Source organism: Perca fluviatilis, chromosome 19, assembly GCF_010015445.1.
Source record: "Perca fluviatilis chromosome 19, GENO_Pfluv_1.0, whole genome shotgun sequence".
Taxonomy (NCBI): domain Eukaryota; kingdom Metazoa; phylum Chordata; class Actinopteri; order Perciformes; family Percidae; genus Perca; species Perca fluviatilis.
Genome location: NC_053130.1, coordinates 3700676 through 3722822, shown reverse-complemented (window position 1 = coordinate 3722822; position 22147 = coordinate 3700676). Strand labels below are relative to the sequence as shown.

General features: G+C 42.5%; 1 protein-coding gene across 1 annotated transcript in view; it reads left to right on the top strand.

Annotated features, from left to right (window-relative positions):
- The first annotated feature begins 2279 nt into the window (after positions 1 to 2279).
- hectd2 (HECT domain containing 2) overlaps positions 2280 to 22147 on the top strand; it is an 82383-nt gene continuing 62515 nt past the window's right edge. The window contains exons 1-2 of the mRNA XM_039784384.1: positions 2280 to 2796; positions 12324 to 12465. Coding sequence (XP_039640318.1) covers positions 2713 to 2796; positions 12324 to 12465 — 226 coding nt within the window. The 5' untranslated portion in view covers positions 2280 to 2712. The remainder of the gene's footprint in view (positions 2797 to 12323; positions 12466 to 22147) is intronic.

The window sequence follows — 22147 nt, the reverse complement described above, 5'->3', positions numbered from 1 at the left end:
AGTGAACTGAATTATTTGACTTGTGAAGAGTAATGGTTGTATGGAACCATCCATGTTTTTTTTTTGGACAGTTTGGTTGAAAGAAACCCAAATTTCTGATAAAACGGGTCCAATTAGACCCGAGAACAACTGGAGGGATAACTTTCTATTGGCTTTGAAATACAACTGAACGACAACAACAACAACAGAGTTATCATTACAGGAATGTCAGATCTAAAACTGGCTTCAAGGCTTTTCCAGGACCTGCAGAAACACTGAAGCTGTACCTCAACTATACCGAGAAACCACACACACACACACACACACACACACACACACACACACACACACACACACACACACACACACACACACACACACACACACACACACACACACATACACGCGCGCGCACACACACACGCACACACACACACACACGCATATACAGACACAGAGACAAACACGCGTGCGCGCACACACGCGCACACACACACACGCACATACACGCGCACACACACACGCACATGCAGACACACACAGACACAGACATGCACACACACGCACACACACATGCACACACACACACGCACGCACATAAAGACACACACAGACAACCACACACGCACACACACGCACACAGACACGCACATGCACACACGCACATGTACACACACGCACTCACGCGCACACACACATATACACACATTCACACACCCACACACACAGACACGCACATGCACACACACACACACACACACACACATGCACACATACGCACACACGCACACAGACACACACACACGCACATACACACACAAGCACATGTACAAACACGCACTCACGCGCACACACACACACACACACACACACACACACACACACACACACACACACACACACACACACACACACAGATCTGTGACATCAGGAGCCCTTCAGTTTCTTTATGTTCGGTGCGAGTTGGCCTGAAGCCCGGATCCTGTTTCTTACTAATTATGGACAGAAGTGAAATTGCAGCGGTGACGCAGAGTCTGCAGGGCCACACAGTCAAGACCGAGGGGATCACAGCACATCACTTCCTCTCACAACTGTCAAAATAAAAGCCTGGGTATACGGTAACATAAAAAGAAAAACAGAAGTGGGAAAAAGATATGAAAAATCCATACAGTCACAAGTCAATAAATCAGGGTTTATCTAGTCTCGCATTGCCAGACCAGCCTCCACAGCGCTGCGAAGGAAGGTCTGGCTAGTCCACACAGTATTCTGGGAAGGGAATAAAACGTGTTCTGGTTTATTGGCATTTCTTTAAACCAATCACAATCGTCTTTGGGCGACGGAGCAACGGTGCCTCTGCTAAATAGTCTCGGGAAGGAACTTGTTTTGGTGGAACATGTGTACGTTTTAGTCGTGCGAGAGAAAACTCTGATTGGACAGATAGTCTAGCTAGCTGTCTGGATTTACCCTGCAGAGATCTGAGGAGCAGCTAACCATAGTCCTCATAAATCCATTGGAGGTTAGCAGGTGAGGTGAGGGACACCTGGCGGCAATTGAGCTGTCTAATGCCTAAATGAATCGTCATAGATACAGACTCAGTAATAATACAGATTATTTTCAGATCAAGTGTACAGGAAATAGTAATAGCCTATACCTACATTTAATTGTCTAAGTGAAGAAACAACCTTTAATGTTTAACCCTCCTGATGTCCTCGGGTCAAATTTGACCCATTTTCAAAAAGGCTCTATATCAGAACATTTGGCTTTCCTTCAACCAAATTGTCAAAGAAAATGACGTAAATGACGTAACTGATCAGTTCACTATTTCCATTGAATTTGGGTGTTTTATTTTATAGCATTTGAAGAAGAAAAAAAATTGTATGTAAGGAAAAAACAACAAAAACGTCAAAAAAACGCAGAAAAAGACATTGGAAAAAGTGACAAAAATCCCTTAGTTCTTTCTTTCTTTCTTTCATCGTCTTTTATTCTTTCTTTGTCTTAATTTATTTGTATTTCTTTCTTTCTTACTTACATATTTCATTCATTCTTCCTTTGGCTTTATTTATTCATTTATTTGTATTTCTTTCTTTCTTCTTTCTTCCACTTTTACCGTGTAGCCAAAGCTCCTATTTCCCGTTACTCTCGCTCTCTCGCTCCCGCTCTCTCTCTGTGTGTGTGTGTGTGTGTGTGTGTGTGTGTGTGTGTGTGTGTGTGTGTATGTGTGTGTGTGTGTGTGTGTGTGTGTGTGTGTGTGTGTGCGCACTAGGCGCCTCCTCCTCCTCCAAACATGGCGCCGGCGCTGCTTCCCCGACAGACGACGCGCAGAGAGGGAGAGACGGAGGAGGAGAAGAAGAAGAAGAAGGAGAAGCGGTCAACAACTCACCCTGAACGTGTTTATTTTTTAAAGTAATTTTTAAAACGAACAAAACTTCACACTCTTTAAGCTTTTCCGGCGGAGACTTTACGTGCAGCTTTTTGGAGACGTTTACGCGGCAGGCTGTGCGCGCAACGGAGAGCCCACCTGTCCGACGAAGGTACACTTCACTCCCGTTACTTCGAGGATGTGAACGTGCCTGATTAACCGTGGAATACCGGAGCGGAGCGAGCAGACAGACGCGTAGCTCTGGGGGAAAAAAACAAACATGTGTAGAAACACAGAGGCTGCAGAGGACTGACTCTTTCCAGGGAGGGAGGGAGAAAACAACAACTTTTTTTCCGCTCTTCCACACCGAGAGGATGGATGGAGAACATTTTTCGCTGTCAGGAGTTGAGAGGGAAAGAGAGAGGCTTCCGCCAATTTACAACAGCTCCGCTCCTGCTGTAAGAAAACTGCCTTTTCTCCTCATTTATATTTCATATAGTCCAAAAAAAGTGATTCACACCTTAATTTCTCTCTTTGATGTGCACAAAATATGTTTGTGTTTGTGTTGGTAGAAGTAGTAGTAGTACATAGATAGTAGTGTAAGTCAAAATGGGAAAGGAAACAGTAACATAGTATCCAATAAGCATCTTCTATTTATTTGTGTTCATTTCATATTAGGAATAACAATGTTAGTTATAGTAGTATGTATAAACTCCAGGGAGCATTGAACTACAGGCAATAATATATTCATCCTTTTCAAAAATAAAATAGAATAAACAATTGTATAAACCACATTTCAAAACACTTTATTACTTGCATACAAGTCTGAATGATGCTTGTTGTTTTACTGTAATGATTATTACACTTTTTTATTACTATTATTATTTTGTTTTATAAAAACCATGATGCAAACAACGCCACACATAATTAGGGAACACAGCACGATCATCTGCGTTAGGGATCGACCGCTACTGGATCGACCGCTACTGGTTTCTCAAGGCCGGTATACCGATTATAAGTAGTTAATGTAACTGATATTTGGAACCGTTATGCATTTACAGTGAAAAAATGAAAAACTTTCAGTCGAAATGAAGATTTTGGAATGTTACAAGCTCCAACAAAAAAATGTGTTTAAATGCTTTAAGCAATTATTTAATGAATTAGAAACTTTCAACAAAATACCCAGTAACAGTCAGATAGTGTTGTGGGGGGGACATCAAGTCAGACTAAATGGTGAGTGAAACCGAAGCAGAGGGACAGACACAGAGCTGTGGAGGAGCCAAAGTAGAATACTTTTTAATTCATTAAAGCTTTAGTGCGTAACTTTTTGATATTAATGAATGTCCGTTACATTTAAGCCGTCGCCAAATGAGTTGCTACGACGCTAATTAAGACTATCAGCTCCACACAACTCTCTCTGGGTCTCTCAGTAGGACTATGGTCAGAAGATTGTGGCGTCCGCCGACTTTCCCGCACAGAAACTCGAGTGAAGATAATGACCTCTTCTGAAGAGTCCATCATGATTTTATAATCCTCCGTGTCCTCCTTGGCTACTAGCAACTGTGTGGAGGAGGGGCGGGGGTGGTGCGTGATCACGGAAGGCTTGTATCATGTTAGTCTCGCTTTGCCAGACCCTCCTCCAAAGTGCGCTGACGGAAGGTCTGGCTCCTCCACATAGCAATCGGGTATGGGGGAAAAACACGCTCTGGTTTATTGGTATTTCTTTAAACAAATCAGAATCATCATAATCGGCGCTAAACTCCGCACAGAGCCGCTGCAAAATAGTCGTGCGAGAGAAAACTCAGATTGGACAGATAGTCTAGCTAGCTGTCTGAATTTACCCTGCAGAGATCTGAGGACCATAGTCCTCATAAAACCACAGAATTTCCCGGAAGTTGAACGTCAAGGTAATGGACTAGTATCATGTGGACGTGCCAACAGTTTTGTTGTCATTACTTAGAATTCGTCATGGGGGCGACAGAAATTACGCTCTATAGCTTTAACTTTATCGGTTATCAGGCAAATAAAACACAGATACAGATAGTCTGCAAACTGCCCAAAAGCAGCCCGATAATCGTCCAGGGCCGATATTGGTCTGATCCCTAATCTGCATACATATGCATCTCATTTTAATGCAAATGAGTAGACAAATGTTTCTCACTTGATCCCGAATCATTCTATAAGAACATTTGTAATATTCGACCGATTCTGCTGGTTATCTTCTGAACTTTAACTTGTAGTGTACATACAGTGACAGCCAGCGGTGGAAGAAGTACTCTTTACCTCAGTAAAAGTACTAATAAGATGTCTGCATGTAGTTTATAAAATCTGATGTTTTATACTAAAACTAACCAACAATATAACGGCCTACAAGTCCAACTGGTATGATTAGACCATTAAACACACAGCTGGTTGGATCCTTTACACTTTCTACAATGTAGGGCTGGGCGATATGGCCTAAAAATAAAATCCCCGATTTAAAAAAAAAAAAATCAGATTTAAGATTTTAATTGATTTTTTTTCTCCCTCTACTTAAAATCAATCTGCAGATGACAAAGAAATTGTTCAAAACAAGTTTTATTTTGTTTTGACTCATACACACACGGGGCACGTATACCATTATGTTTATTCATGCCAATTTTGTGGAAATATAAATTGGTTTGAGTGTTTTCCCAAACAAAACGGATGCGTGAGATAAAGCTGTTTTCACACATAGGCCTACAGGTAATTCACTTCTCGTTCCTCGCTAAAAGTTCAAATCATTTTAACGTTATTACGCAACCTTGCCCCTATTTTCACCTGTTGCTGAGTAACGTACGTCAACATCCCATGGTTTCTTGAATGTAGCGTACCTGTAGCAAGCTCCTTCGTAGCGATAAAAACAAAAGTCGAAGTGGAGCTCCGTGCTACAGAGCGTTGATTGCAAGTTGTTTAAGCTGCTACAGACCTCCGTCACAGCTCGGTTGTATCAGCAGCATTTAGTAGATGTGTTGAGCCGCAACAGAGGTCCTCAACACCGCCTCTGGTGCCCCGCATGGTGCTCCTTCAGGTCAGCTGTAGCTGGTTGTTCAGTTATCCCAGAATAGGTGACTGTCAGCCGGGGACAGTGCACCGCGAGCTGCCGGTCATTTCGGCGGAGATTACGGATAAGTAAGTAATGAAACGACTGGTTAAGAAAATAATTAATGTTAGTCCCTGTCGCTGCCATGTTGTTTGTGTCTCACAACAGATGATTTTATTCCTTTCTTGGGAACAAACTTCCCACTCTCACCGGTAGCCATGTTGTCACTTGCTGTTGCTGTTTCGTGTGTGCTATGATGTTGTTGTCGCTTGCCATACTGCTATGTAAAACTAACGCTACGGAAGCTCCGGGGAGCCAAAAATGCGCCATTACACAAAAACTCGATTTACTTATTTTTTAAATCGCCCGCAACAAAAAATTCAATTTAATTAATTTAATCGATTTTTCGCCCAGGCCTACTACAATGGGAGGATTCTTCTGCATTGAGTACTTGTAGAAGATTGTTTTGGGTATTTTAGGCCTTTATTAGACTGGGTAAACCCAGCGCGATCTGCCGGCGATTTGATTTCTCCCTGCAGCTCAGGCTGGAAACCTGTACGTCTTTCTATCCTGCTTCCGTTACAAATCTGCGGGGGCCAATCACAAACTGGCTTATCCACCTGCCGTGCTATTGGCGGGTTTAAAACGATGACGATAGAGAAGCGACGGTAAGTGGCTTTTTGTTTACATTCAACATGGCGGCCACCGAAGCGCAGCAAACCGTTGATGCCGCTGTTGCTGCTACGTCACCCAGACTGTCGGTCTGATTGGTTGAAGGACTATCCAATTGCGTACAGAGTCATTTTAACTATGCCCGTTGATCACTCCACTTGTGCGGCAGAAAATACAGAGCAGAATCCCCAGACTGATGTTCAATCTTAAAAGATTGAGCTTGGTCTGGTGATAGCCAGACTAGGCCTTTATTTGATAGGACAGCTGAAGACTTGAAACAGGGAGAGAGAGAGAGAGAGAGAGAGAGAGAGAGAGAGAGAGAGGGAGAGGGAGAGAGGGAATGACATGCAGCAAAGGGCCGCAGGTCGGGATCAAACCCGCCGCCGCTGTGTCTAGGACTGAGCCTCTGTACACGGGGCGCATGCTCTACCAGGTGAACTACCCAGGCGCCCCCAGTGCTTTTACTTTTAATACTTAAAGTACATTTTCCTGATGCTACTTATGTAGTTTTAATTAAGTGACATTTTCAATGCAGGACTTTAACTTGTAACAGAGTATTTCTACAGTGTGGTATTAGCACTTTAGATCTGAATACTCCTTCCACCGCTGCTAGTAACTACAGCTGTCAGATTGATGTAGTGGAGTAAAAAGTACAATATTTCTCTCTGAAATGTAGCGGAGTAGAAGTAGAAAGTAGCACGAAAAGAAAAGACTCATGTAAAGTACAATTCAAGTAGCTCACTTGTAACTAATTAGTTACATTCCACCACTGGTGACCGCCAACCAAAAGACTGTAGTTTTGTGGAAAAAGTGATGTCCCTGTGTTACATAACGCCCCCCCTGACATCATGGCTGCAGCAGCGTCTGATGATGTCACCGTCGTGTTTCTGACTTGCACAGCAGCGAGCCGAGTGCTGGTGTCTCGCTGTGTTTAAAGTTTTTGCTCCTCGGTGTCGCTCCGGAGCAGACTGGCGGGGGTTTGCAGGCTTGCTTGGTTGGTTGATGTCATCTCCATTGTGTCAGGGAGCAGGAATGTGCAGATCCGACGGTTTTTGACCAATAAACAGTCGGTCATTGCTCAGACTGACTAGTTTGTGTCTGGAAATGCCATAAAGCGGGCTGCATGCGTTTCTCTCGCTGCAGCTCCTTTTCTCTGGAACTGATTCTCTGTTTCCTCCTCCAGTGTTCTTCTGTAACGTCAAGCTTATATCTGAGGACATTCAGGCCAAAGTAGGGCTGTCAAAACTGGCCAAAGATGCCGTTCGATTATTCGTTCAAAAAAAAAAACACAGAGGTTTGAATATATTCAAATACCTATTTTTGGGCATTATGTCCATAAGAGGGCAAACCAATACAACGGCAGACATCGTAGGTGTAGATTTTTTAGCTCCATGACGCCGAGCGGCAGTTGCTAGTTGTTTAAGCCGCTACAGAGTTTCATGACGCCGGCTACAGACCTCCGTTGTATCAGTGGTAGTTGGTGGTTGAGTTAGTTACCCGAAAATAGGTGACTTTGAGCCGGGTACAGAGCACCGTGAGCTGCCGCTGGTTTTGGCGGACATTACGGTTAAATTTAGTCCACAAAATATGAGCGTTTTACCGCGACAAAGGTTAAGATTAGGCACCAAAACAACTAGTTAAGATTAGGAAAAAGATCGTGGATTGGATTAAAACCGGACAATTTCTAATAAGGGGAGAACTTCCACTCTCGGGAAACTTCCGGCTTCTGAACTGGTTGCATTTCCACTCTGGTTCCATTAGAGGGGGCTCACGGGCAATTGCAGAATGAATGGAGGTCTATGGAGCTATACCCCTCAAAATCCACTTTTCTCAGGATATCATTTTTTGTCTAGTAATTAGAATGTTGCATTTGAAAGGGGAGGCTAAGAAAATACACACCGCTGGGTGTTAGATTTTTTTAAAGTGGCTTTTTTTGTTCTAAAAAGCCTTTTAAAATGTTAATGACGTCATACACATATACGGCCAGAGATACTGCCTTACAGCAAGCTCTGAGTCGCTTCCTTTATTCTCTCGAGGCATCGACAACACAGCTAACAGGTTAGACTCTCCCTGTTAATACACACGCTAGAAAGAGGTCTGCTGATGTTTTAAAGACCACACCGAAATATTCACTCTGATATTCTGGTTCCACTTCGGATGCTGTCAAGCGGGATCTCTGGTCGTAATCAGTCCCAAACATTTCCTGGGTGAAATGCATTAGTTTTTCCCGGGAAGCGAACTCCACTCTCTGGCTTCAAAGTCCTGAATGTTAACCCCCCCCCCCCGACCTTCTCCCTACGCGGCCAGCCGTGGTCTTATACAGCGGCAGTCAATGTAGTGAACGCAGCAACAAAAACGTGAAATGCTTACAACTTACAGTGCTTAACTTTTCGTAGGTTTTTGAACGAATGGTTCACGAGAACAGGCTGAATAATAATACACACATCAGTTAGGCCGGCTACACACTGGCTGCGTGGCGTGAGCGTGGCGTTTCTGTTGCGTGTCAGCTGCGTGGATTTTTCTATGTCTTTACACACCAGAAACGTGTCTGACGCGGTGCTGCTGCTGCTAGCCTTGTCCGTACACATGGATGTTTCCCATGGATTAAATGAAATACCATGTTAAACATAAAAATATACTGATTTGATTACAGCAAAGACAACGTCGGCAGTATTGATAGACTACAGAATATTTCGTTTTGTATTGACAGTGCAAGATTAGAAAATCAATTTTGTTTTTTATTACATTTATATCTGCATTTATATCAAAACCTAGAGACTTTCAAACATCTAAATGTCATTTATTAATATGTATTTGTGTCAAAATGACACAAATACTTTCCTATACTAATACTATTCCTATTATAGTATATATATGATATTTTCCTATTATATTTAGCCTGGACACGCTACCAACACGCTTGCGTGTCGCGTGAAAAATAGGCGTCGGTTCTATTTCTAGAGCCGCGCCTGAGACGTACGTGGGCCGAAATAAAAACGGAGACGCCACGCAGCTGACACGCTCGCGCCACGCAGCCAGTGTGTAGCTGGCCTTGGAGGTGAAAGGACGAAGCATGGGACTACATGTCTTGAGAACGGTCCTTGTGACTGAAACGCCGACCAAATAAACCAACGCAGAGGATACAAAGCAAGTGTTGTGCGTCAGGGCTGCAACTCGCGGTTATTTTCATTGTCGATTAATCTGTCGCTAACTTTCTCGATGGTTGTTTTGTCTCTAAAATGTCCGAAAATGGGGGGAAAATGTGGATCAGTGTTTCCCAAAGCCCAAGATGACGTCCTCACATGTCTCGTTTTGTCCACAACTCAAAGATATTCAGTTTACTGTCACAGAGGAGAGAAGAGACTAGAACATATTCACATCTAACAAGCTGACATCAGAGAAGCTTGAAGCCGATTTAATTGATTGTCAAAATAGCTGTCTATTAATTTAATAGTTGACAACTAATCGATTCATCGATCAGTCTTTGCAGCTCTGCTCTTTGCAATGATTGCTTTCTATAAAACAACCTTTGTGTCTGTGTTGTGTGCGGATCAGTCAGCCTTATTACCGTTTCTTTGATCCGATCTGAATGAAAACTGTTGTATCTGATAAGTGCTCTCGCAGAGAGACGGAGCCTCTGTCCGACGACACCAGATGAAGGTGCACACGCGTTTGTGTACTATACATGTATGTCTATTTGAACGTTGTGTCATAACTCTGGAAACTCAACCTGTTGCCATCTGAGGTTGTTTCTCCAGACACAAACTGTCCTTTGTTTTCTCTTGACGTTGCTGTGTGCAAGAGAGAAAATAGTATGTAAGTAAGTGTGTGTGTGTGTGTGTGTGTGTGTGTGTGTGTGTGTGTGTGTGTGTGCTGCGCACAGATGCCAAGAATTTGTTCCAATTCTCCCTCGAGGTTTTATTTCTTTGGAAACCGATACATTTTAACGGATTAACTGTCTTTCTGCTCCTTCTGTTCTGCAGCCCTTGAACACATCGCTGGTGGTGTGTGTGTGTGTGTGTGTGTGTGTGTGTGTGTGTGTGTGTGTGTGTGTGTGTGTGCTGCACCGATGCCAAAGATTTGTTTCAATTCTTCCTCAAGTTTTTATTTCTTTAGATTCAATATATCGGATTAACCGTCTTTCTGCTCCTTCTGTTCTGCAGCCCCTGAACACATCGCTGTGTGTGTGTGTGTGTGTGTGTGTGTGTGTGTGTGCGTGCGTGCGTGCGTGCGTGCGTGCGTGCGTGCGTGCGTGTGCGCGTGCGTGCGTGCGCGCGCTGCTGTCAGGAGCGGCTGCTGTGCATCTGTTGATCTCTCCACCTTCCATCCCACCTCCTCTTCTCTTCCTCCTATATGCTCTCCATCTATTTGTACATTCCTTTTTTCTTCCCCTGCTTCCTGTCCTCTTCTCCTTCTATCCTTTGTTGTCCTCTATTTTCCATCTTTAGTTCTTCTCTGTCTTATCTACATCATTGTCCTTTCTAGCATTACTTATTTCTCCTTTCTTGCTCTATTTCTTCTCCTTCCTTCCATCCTCAGATGATAATTACTCATCTTTAATTCCTATCCATTTGTCTTGTTCTTTTCCTTAACCCACATATCTCCTTTCCCATGCCTCATTCCCACTTAGGCCTTACTTCATTCCCTCTCTCCTTTTTTGTCGTGTAATTTCCTCCTCTAAATCCCTCCTTCCTCTCCTCTCCTCTCTCCGTCTTCCTCTGCTTTGCACTTGCGGCTCGTCTGCAGCTTGCAGAGACTTTGTGTGAAAAACCAGAAGAGCAGACGGCCATTGATCACAGGAAACACGTAGTAAACGTTATTTTGGATCTTATTGTATCTCAATTGTCTGGATTCAATTTGGGTGAGGAAACCTCAACATTTAAGAGGCACTCTGGTCAATTAATTTCTTCAAATTGTTTGCTAACTTATAGGTAGATAGATAGATAGATAGATAGATAGATAGATAGATAGATAGATAGATAGATAGATAGATAGATAGATAATAGATTTTAGGCATCCAGTAGCTTAGACAACCATAACACAACAAAAAACACACACACACACACACACACACATATATATATCTCACATACATAAAAATCACTCACAGAACTGTAAGGCGTTATTGGTGCTATGGTAGACTGTGTGCATTGGTAGTAATGCAAAAGAGAACGGTGCAGGGATTGAACAGTTGTCGGTCGCTGGGAGATTGTAGCTACTTGGATTTTTGTTCAATCGTATCAAAGAATATACATTTACAATTACAAATTAGCATTTTTGGACATTTCGTGCCTCTTTTTTTGTCAGTAATAAAATGCTAAATGCTTGTGGAAACCGGAGCTCCAGTTTCTAAAAGTGTTATAGCTTCAGTCACTGTAGATACCTTTTTAAAGTAGCTTTAATTTATATTACTGACAGGTCTGATGTATCAGTATTATTGATATTGTTGCCTTATCGCAGATTAGGGCTGGGCCATATGGAGAAAATTAAATATGACGATATTTTTGTCCCATTACCTCGATATCGATATTGCGGCGATATTGTAGGGTTGACATTTGGTGCTTTAACAAAATATTCACACAAAGAGATTTGTGATAAATAATCATCAATAATGTGTATTTAATGACGAAGAGGCTAAAGGCAAATAATAGAGCTAGAACATTCAGGTAAGGACATCACTTTCCTGTAATGCAGCCTTTAAAAACAGAAAAAGACAACACCTGATGCCATATTACCATGTTACGATATCCAAAATCTAGACGATGTCTAGTCTCCTATTACGATATCGATATAATATCGATATATTGCCCAGCCCTATCGCTGATATATCTTGGCGGTAAGTAAAGAAGTAGGGAAGTAAATTGCAGTGCAGGGAATTGCAGAATTACATTTACATGTCAAAGTGTGTATTTGATTTTTCTTACTGTTATCTTTGATAGTAAAGGTAACATTATTAACCGTAAAATATTCTCAACCTGTAAAGTTTCAAAGTACATTTACATTTGTATGAAATTTAAAAAAAAATGCTTTTAGAGATCCATGCCAAAAAAGGTTTGTGAATGTTATTTGTGAATGTAAAAAGTATTTAAAAAAATTATTAAAATCTACTTTCCCTAGTGTTTCCTAGAGTAATCAACAACATGTTCACATGCTGGTCCATTGTTTGTGTCCCTCAGAATGTCTTCAACATCAGCAGAACATGTTTCTTCTCTGTTTCTTTGTGGTGCTGATGATGTCATCTTTCCGCGCCAGGGTTTTGGGCGAGGAGCGAAGCAGCCGTTTCCGTCTCTGGGCACCTTCATCTCCACGCTGAGCCAGAGGAGGGACGCAGGGGGGCGGGGTTTAGCTGGCGGCATGACTGGCGGCCTGAGCAGCACCCACTGGCTCCGACACGGTGAGTTCAAGTCCAAATGTTCTTCTTCATGTCGTTAAACACAGCGCTCAAGCCTGATGCATTGGTAAGGCACATTATTTTGGCCCAATCAAATTATACTTTGCAATCAGTTTTAGCAAGATGGAAATACTCCAAAAACCATAGTACCATAAGCATCCAGACTTTGAAGAGACATTGGGCCTGATTTACTAACACTAGCGCAGTTTGCGCTGCGTCTGTTTATGCGAGTTCGGTAATAGCGCACGCTATGCTTCCACATTTTGCGTAGTATTTATCAACCCTGACACCCATCAGGCAATCAGCGTCTTTCTCCGCCCACTATACCGTAGATTGCGCTGTAGTAAAGCGGTACTTGTGCTATGATACGGCTGAGTGTAGACTGCGATATTCCCACTGCTGATGCTATGACTGTTTGAAATGATCCTGATGCCAATATTTGTAATGTAGAGAGGAGTTTAACAACTGCTGGAATGGGATGTGAACGCTGAGTGGGAGATTCAATTTCATCTTTGATTTCTTCCAGTAACTCTAATATTGCTATGTTATATTATTATTATTATTATTATTATTATTATAATATTATGGCTGCTTGATCTGTAACGCTAAATGATGTTGTGTTCACTGACAAAGTGTGATTCTTGTGTTAAAAATATTTTCAGCCTCGCCTATGTCTTCGTCTTGCTCAAATTACTGTTGCCATTTCACCAGCGGCATAAAGGTCTACGAGGAAACTCGACTGCGGCTGGTTTAGACCTGCTTTTAAGAGGCGGAGAATTTCCCCCGCAGAATAGAGACGCGCTCTTACTGACAGTCTTTGTAAATACCACGGAATATATAATTAGGGGCACTTTGCGCTTATCCTCCCACCTTTTTGGGTGGAACTCCCACTTTCCCCACGACCCTCCCACGAGCGCATATTGAAAGCGCAACTTGTCTCTTCTCGCTCATGTGGCAGACAATCTGCGATTTTACCCAAGTGCGCCCTGTTTGTAAATAGCCCGCATCCGTTACGTCCGTCTTTGCGACCAATTAGCGTCTGGAAACAGGCGCAAACGGCTTGATAAATCTAGCCCACAGTGTGAATTGGGCCGGTTCAAAAGAAAACAACATGTTTCATACTGTTGCACCTCCTCACTAGTCTATACCCAAGTCCTTCCACTTCGGGGATTGCTCCGTTGCCGCTGGAAATTACGCCGGATGTCCTTTTTGGCCGGATGTCCGTTACCTTCCTCTTTCTTTGTGTTGGCGTTCTAAACTCTTGTGGATTTGTGAGGACTATGGTTAACCGCTCCTCAGATCTCTGCAGGGTAAATCCAGACAGCTAGCTAGACTATCTGTCCAATCGGAGTTTGTTTTGCACGACTAAAACTACTTTTGAACATACACATGTTCCACCAAAACATGTTCCTTCCCGAGACAATTTAGCAGAGGCACCGTGGCTCCGTCCGGCACTTAGCACCGCCCAAGACGATTGTGATCGGTTTAAAAAATGCCAGTAAACCAGAGCACGTTTTTCTCCCATCCCGGAATGCTGTGTGGACTAGCCAGACCCTCCTCTGCGGCACTGTGGAGGAGGGTCTGGCAATGCGTGACTACCTCCTCACTAACGCTTGCCTGTGGCATTACCTCTTTACCAGTGGCTAGAAATGGCGATAGGTGTAAACCGAGCCCTGGGTATCCTGCTCTGCCTTTGAGAAAATGAAAGCTCAGATGGGCCGATCTGGAATCTTCTCCTTATGAGGTCATAAGGAGCAAGGTTACCTCCCCTTTCTCTGATTTGCCCGCCCAGAGAATTTAGCTTGCATCATGGCTTGCAAATGAGCGAAGCATGGTAGTTGGTCAAGGCCACACCCTCTACCTTGCACCCCCCCTCTCTCCTCCTCAATAGCTACAGACACAGAAATGGCACATCCTAAGGAAAGCTCATTGTGGGACTGGCTCTAGTGGCTGTAATTCTGCACCAAGTCTGAATTTCGGGAAAGAGACTTCAGATACAGTATTAGGGGACCACTAAGGTCTATATAAAAGAGACTTCAGATACAGTATTAGGGGACCACTAAGGCCTATATAAAAGAGACTTCAGATACAGTATTAGGGGACCACTAAGGTCTATATAAAAGAGACTTCAGATACAGTATTAGGGGACCACTAAGGTCTATATAAAAGAGACTTCAGATACAGTATTAGGGGACCACTAAGGTCTATATTAAAGAGACTTCAGATACAGTATTAGGGGACCACTAAGGCCTATATTAAAGAGACTTCAGATACAGTATTAGGGGACCACTGAGGCCTATATAAAAGAGACTTCAGATACAGTATTAGGGGACCACTAAGGTCTATATAAAAGAGACTTCAGATACAATATTAGGGGACCACTAAGGTCTATATAAAAGAGACTTCAGATACAGCATTAGGGGACCACTAAGGTCTATATAAAAGAGACTTCAGATACAGTATTAGGGGACCACTAAGGTCTATATAAAAGAGACTTCAGATACAGCATTAGGGGACCACTAAGGCCTATATAAAAGAGACTTCAGATACAGTATTAGGGGACCACTAAGGTCTATATAAAAGAGACTTCAGATACAATATTAGGGGACCACTAAGGTCTATATAAAAGAGACTTCAGATACAGCATTAGGGGACCACTAAGGCCTATATAAAAAGAGACTTCAGATACAGTATTAGGGGACCACTAAGGCCTATATAAAAGCATCCAAAAAGCAGCATGTCATAGGACCTTTAAAGAAGCTCACTCAGGGGACATTTTTAAATATAAATTACCCCCCCCACCCCCCACTCATTATACTACAGCCAACCATAACACAGCATCCTTTCTGCGTCATTCACAAACAAACATCTTCTCTTATGGTGCTATTGTATTGTTTATTATAATTGCTCTAATGCTTTTTGATTGTTTTGTTGCTGTCTGTTATGAGTTCCTATAATTGTAAAGAGCACTGAGACCATGTTTAATATGGATTTAACACTTTAAATACATTTGATTGATTGATTGATTGATGGATTTCAAAGCAAAGGTTAAAGCAGCTCCGAGTGGCTAAACTGCAGTGTGAACGTCGGGGTGGTGTGTTCACTGTCTGTCTTTGTTCCTGCTGTGGTCTCTGTCTCGTCCAGGATGTAATGATGTGTTACTTCCTCTGTTTACACTACGCTCTGTTTATGTTGAGCTGCTAGCAACGCCATCGGAGCAGCAGCTCCAAAATGGAAGGTTTTCAGAAGAAACAGAAAAAAAAGAGAAGAGGAAGAAAAGCTGTTTTATGTTTTCCAGTTTTGCAGACCGTGAATTAATAGAACTTTGCAGTATGCAGACAAATCGCAGGATAACACTTCTGATTAGACAGAAACAGGCGTCTTTATGGAGCGATACACGTCTCAGCTGACCTACGGCTTCTCTTCATGACTTTCTGCCATTTTAACTTCTTGGTTCAAGAATATATTTCAGATTCTCTGTTGAAATGTGTTCAAAATATTCCCTGCTCAGCTTGTTCCAAGAAAAATGTGAAAGTTTAGTTGTTTGTTAGGTTTTCAGAAACAAAAAGAGCGAAAAAAAAGCTGTTCATGTTTCCAGGTGGTGACAGAGTATTTACCTTCACAAAAGTGTTTTCTTTTGCTATTAAAAGGCTCTGATTATTATTCTAAGTGTCTGACAACATTATGAAAAGGATCCCTACAGAGATAGACCTTTAAAACATCTTTGAGACCCTTTTTTTTAACCAGAAACAGCTCTGAGGTCGCTAGCGCTAATCCCACCAGACTCCATTTAAAAATCCAATACTTTTAGCATGTATAGAGCCAACATATTTTCACATGTAAATCAGTAAACTATGTGTTTATTTCAACCCAAACTAGAGTTGTGATCGTTGGAAAAGTGGAAAGACGACCCAAAACGGTGTTTCATGGTTTTATTTAGTTTCTGTCGACTTTGAATGAAGTGTGTTTTACGATGATAAAATTACTGTTTATTTACATGGAGTCTGGTGGGTTTAGCGAATGCGATTTAGCGGATGTTTTTGATTAAAAAAAGGATCTTACTCTTTAACAGAAAGGTCGACCTTCTTAGAAATCCTTTCCATAATGTTGTCAGACACTGAGAATATTAATCTGAGCCTGTCAGCGTTGAAACAAGCACTTTTGTGAAGGTAAATAGAAGCTGCGCAATTGCCCTATTAACTTACATTGTAGCTTGTTTCTCTGCTGCCGACTGCAGCGATCTCGCTTAATACTGGACCAATGTCAAAGATTGTTGTTCCCATCAGTCACTTAGACACAAAAACAGGAACATAGGGTCCAGGTTGAGATAAACGGTAGTTACCCTTAAAAGAAAGAAGAAAATCAATGGATTTTTTTGGATTTCCTGCCATTTCAACTTCATGTTTTAAGAAGACATTTTAAGATTCTCTGTTGAAAGGTGTTCAAAATATTCTCCCTGCTCAGTACGTTTTATGAAAAATGAGTTTACTGATGTCTGATCGAGTCCTCAGAAACTAAATCATTAGCGACGAAAATGTAATGAAATCAGAACCATCATGACAACAAAGACGACAAACGTGTCATGAGGTTCTCTGTTGTTCATTCGCCGTCAGCGTTTTGACATGAAAGGGAGCGTTGCTTCCTGTCGAAGGCGAGGTTATTCCTGACTGCCGTGTGAATGCAGACCGAGCCGAGTCCGCTTTGTCACCACGGCTACTGATGCCAGAATAATTATGCAAACCTCCGCCCCAAATGAAAACCATATGGTGTGTTAACACACACATACACACACACACACACACACACACACACACAGACACACACACACACACAAGATAGTGCAGCGTTCCTCTGGCCCATTAAGTCGTCCGGCCCACTGGATAATCACTACAATTTGTTTCATCTGTAAAGTATTACACTAGGTTTGTATTTCCTTTAAATATTGTCAAATATGGCTGAGCTGAGCCGAGGTCCGTCTGAGTCTCATTACAAGATTTAAAAAACAACGACACCTTTTCTAAAAAATAAATAAAAAAAATCTGCCACCAAAGTCCAGCTTGTTACGGAATAAGATTTCAAACTTTATTGATATCAGCAGGGGCACTGGGGCACTGCGGCAGGATGCAGCCACTGCATCTACAGAGAAGAAAATAGCACAATCGGTTGCTTTATTATCACATCTGTTTTCTCTCTTGTTCATAAATTCTAAAGTTTCCCCAAGTAAATGATTTAATCGTGCGGATCTTCTAGACTTTCCAGTGGTTACCCTACCGAAAAGATGAAATTCTTTCGGTGAAACAAGTCATTTTCCAGGGTTTAGACGCTCTAAAAAAACGTATCCACTGATTTACAGACATCTTTTTGGCTATGTAAGTCTATGGCTAAGGCTTTTACTGCCTGCCATGATACGTAAAGACTAGGGGATCTTGCAGAGTCACACATTGCAAAACTAGACTAGATTTGTTTTGAAAAATGTACCCAATATAGCTACCGCTAGCGTTGGCTGGTAACTTAAGGGAAAGTCTGCAGATTTTCTGTTCATGCAGATGAATGTCTCCAGTACCCAGAGGTCTGCGTTTAACCGCCAGTAAAACTTGCATCGGATGACTCGCTTCAGAAGGTTGAAAATCGTCAACATCCCCTCTTTAAACCATAAACAACACTGGCTCTAGCTGGGTAGATGCTAGATCGGAGCCGCTAGACGCGTTGACGTCAAAGGACGTGACTCGTGGCCCCCCTTATTCTGCCTCTGATTGGCTAACCCTGGTATTCTTACCTTAACCCTAACCAATCCCCACTCCCCATGCCTAAACCTAACTACGTCAACCATTCTAGCAGATCCAAATTAAGATCTACCCTCTAGCCGTTTGCTGCTTCCTGTTTGGTGCTGGAGGGAGCGCACCCATAGGCAGACTGCCAATCTGGCAGCTCTGGCGAATGCCAGAAGGGCTGATGCACTCTTGGGCCGATTTGGGCTGCTGGAAAAAAGAAAAAAATGCGACAACACTGGCGTTTCACACTACTTTGACAAAAATATGCAAGACTGTACATCTGCAGCCTGGAGCCTCCCATCTGGTGCCGTCAGGCTTCTACTTTTCAAAATAAAAGCTTGCGTCTGGCTAGTCTTCGTTTTTTTGGTTTCCATTCTATTCTAAGACGGCAACATAATTATAAAGCAAATAATGTCCCCGTCTGAAATTGGGCCAGTAAGGGATGGAATTGCCAGAGCCAAATTTGTGTCCCAGTCCGCCCCCTGAGCGCACCCATTGGTTGTTGACAATGTTCACATGATTAACTTCACTACCAAGACTCCAAACTTACCATAATATCGAACATGTTTGATTTTATCGGAAGGTCAAGACGGGAAAAAGACTGACGGGGACTGAGTTTTTATGATCACCTTACACCAAACAACGGAGACGACGGAAGCGCCACGACTCTAGCAAGACTCTCAGGATTTCATTCCGACAGTTTGGAATCGCAGTGGAAAAGTCGTCGGCGTTAGTTGAAAGAAAATATAGAAGACTGTAATAGAAAACTGCACACACAAAACTGTAACTTTCATTATATTTTTGTATTCAATTCAACGTTCAATTTGTTCAATAAAAGAATGATGTTGGAATGGATTTCCTTTCATTTCTTCCAAATTCAACAAGCAATTTTTTTACTTGTATTTAGAGAAAAAAAAAAAAAACGAACGCAATACAATTTATTTTTTTTTTTTTTTGAAAGCAGCAAAAAGGAAAAAAAAAAAAAAATTTTTTTATCTCTATTATATTATTATCATTTACGAGATTTTCCCCATATCGTGCAGCCCTGCTGCAGATTCTGTTTGGATCTGCTAAGTAGACACATTTGTTCGAATGAACCGTGCACGGTTAACAGCTGATCTTCAGTCTGTTTGTGGACTGCTCCGTTGAATAAGTGGACGGTACTCCATGACAACAATCGAGGGAGATAACGAGCTCGTCCTCGTGTCCCTCGCGAAGACATCGGCGGCTTCTGTTGAAGCAAACTTTGATGGAAGACGAGGAGAAGGGAGGAGGATGTCCTCAGAGGTCTTCAAGGGGGCTGTTCTGATGAAAGGGTGTCATGGCGACCGAGACTCGTTGCTGTCAGGACTCAATTGTGTGACGCACAAAGCAGTGGAGGCAGTGAAAGGAGGATTTTCCTCTGTGTTGCAGCGCTCATCAGCTCTATGTTTCTCTCTCTCTCTCTCTCTCTCTGTCCCGCGGGAGGAAACGCCAATTTTCCATCTGCTTCCATCACCTGCGCTTATTAACACATTTCATGGCCAGGTGTCTATGAAACATACCTGATAAGCGTCAGAAACGTTTTTTATTTTTTAAAGCGAATACAGCGAAAACGAACACTCAGACAAACTGTCTTTCCATTCTTTTATTCTTCTTAAAAGTAATCGGCTGCAACAGGAGCTTTATCATTTGCTACCTTTTGCAGAAAGCGTTGGAAAAAAAGCATCCGGAATTTTCTTTTGTTTTTTTAAAGCAACAAAAACGTTGAAGCAAGCAGCAGGGTTTTGAAAAATGTCAAAAAATACACATACAATATGCAACACATACAGTGAAAATAAGCAACAAATACATCGAAAAAGGCAAAAAAAATACTCTCTCACGCCCTCATACTCTGCTTCTGACTGGCTAATAGTCCTTACCTAGCTACTGTCAGGGCACGCCCTCATACTCTGCTTCTGACTGGCTAGTAGTCCTTACCTAGGTACTGTCAGGGCACGCCCTCATACTCTGCTTCTGACTGGCTAGTAGTCCTTACCTAGGAACTGTCAGGGCACGCCCTCATACTCTGCTTCTGACTGGCTAGTAGTCCTTACCTAGGTACTGTCAGGACACGCCCTCATACTCTGCTTCTGACTGGCTAGTAGTCCTTACCTAGGTACTGAGCATGTGCGAACAGAAGTGAGATGTCTCACTCTGTAGCTAAAACAGAGAGCTCAACACACAGGGTGAAAAGAGGAGCTGCAGCAAGGTGCAGTACAACAAAATATGGTGTTTTTTGAAAATTAAACCATGTAAACCTATTCTGATATAACCTCTAAATACAATTATGAACCTGAAAATGAGCATAATATTTTTACACTTAAAAAAAAAGCAACAAATACAACGAAAAAAGCTTAGAAAAAACTGTCTCTCCCTTCTTTTATTCTGCCAAAGTGCTGCTGCTCACCTGCAACAGGAGAAACAGCAGCAGAAAGGCATAACTGAATATACTTTATATCTGTTTATTTATCGCAAGTAATATCCTTATCGCGATATTCAACAACGTTATGGCATACTTTTCGCAGCCCTAGTCAACACTAGTGTCCAAGCAATAATAATAACCCAATGATCTTTTCCCTCTGAACCATCTAAAGCTCCTCAACCACTCTCACAGAAAGAAACACTTGGGTTCCTGTGATGTAACAGCTGTCTGTCGTGACCCTTTTATCTTCAGGCTTGTACAATCTGTCCGTGCCTACAGAATGAGCACCCACAATGCACCTGGACAGGCCTGCTGGTGTCTGTTGTTACTGTGGAGACGGAGACAATATAGCAGGCTAATTATACAGAGGATGAATAGATGGTCAGAGATGTGGGAGGATGGGGGGACGTGTGTGTGTTTGTGTGTGTGGTCACATAGTGCAGCAGCGACTCTGTGATTACACACTGATTGAGGGTAATAGCTGTGTGTGTGTGTGTGTGTGTGTGTGTGTATGTGTATGTGTGTGTGTGTCTGTGCGCGTAACCTTTGATCCCTTTGTTTCATCAAAACATGGAAACCCAGATGATACCTTCAAGAGTAATTGTAAATCATACAGCATTGACCTTTTTCATTGAGATGTTTTAATATGGATCGATCCAGCTTAGGGTTACTACAATGTGCTGGTGTTTAACAATAAAAACTAGAACTCCCATAATTCCACGCAACTTCACAATGTCATCAAAAGTCTGTGTTTACCGTCCATTGTTTTGATTGAGGGACCCCTAGGAGGCACGTTTAAAGGTCCCATGGCATGAAAATGTCACTTTATGAGGTTTTTTAACATTAATGTGAGTTCCCCCAGCCTTCCTATGGTCCCCCAGTGGCTAGAAATGGTGATAGGTGTAAACCGAGCCCTGGGTATCCTGCTCTGCCTTTGAGAGAATGAAAGCTCAGATGGACCAATCAGGAATCTTCTCCTTATGAGGTCATAAGGAGCAAGGTTACCTCCCCTTTCTCTGCTTTGCCCGCACAGAGAATTTGGCCCCCCCATGAGAGAGAGACATCATGGCTTTCAAACGAGCAAAGTGGCAGTTGGTCAAGGCCACACCCCCACCTTCCACCTTGCCCCCCCCCCCCTCTCTCCTCCTCAATAGCTACAGACACAGAAATGGCACATCCTAAGGAAAGGTCATTGTGGGACTGACTCTAGTGGCTGTAATTCTGCACCAAGGCTGAATTTCGGGAAAGAGACTTCAGATACAGTATTAGGGGACCACTAAGGTCTATATAAAAGAGACTTCAGATACAGTATTAGGGGACCACTAAGGCCTATATAAAAGAGACTTCAGATACAGTATTAGGGGACCACTAAGGTCTATATAAAAGAGACTTCAGATACAGTATTAGGGGACCACTAAGGTCTATATAAAAGCATCCAAAAAGCAGCATGTCATGGGACCTTTGTTGCTGA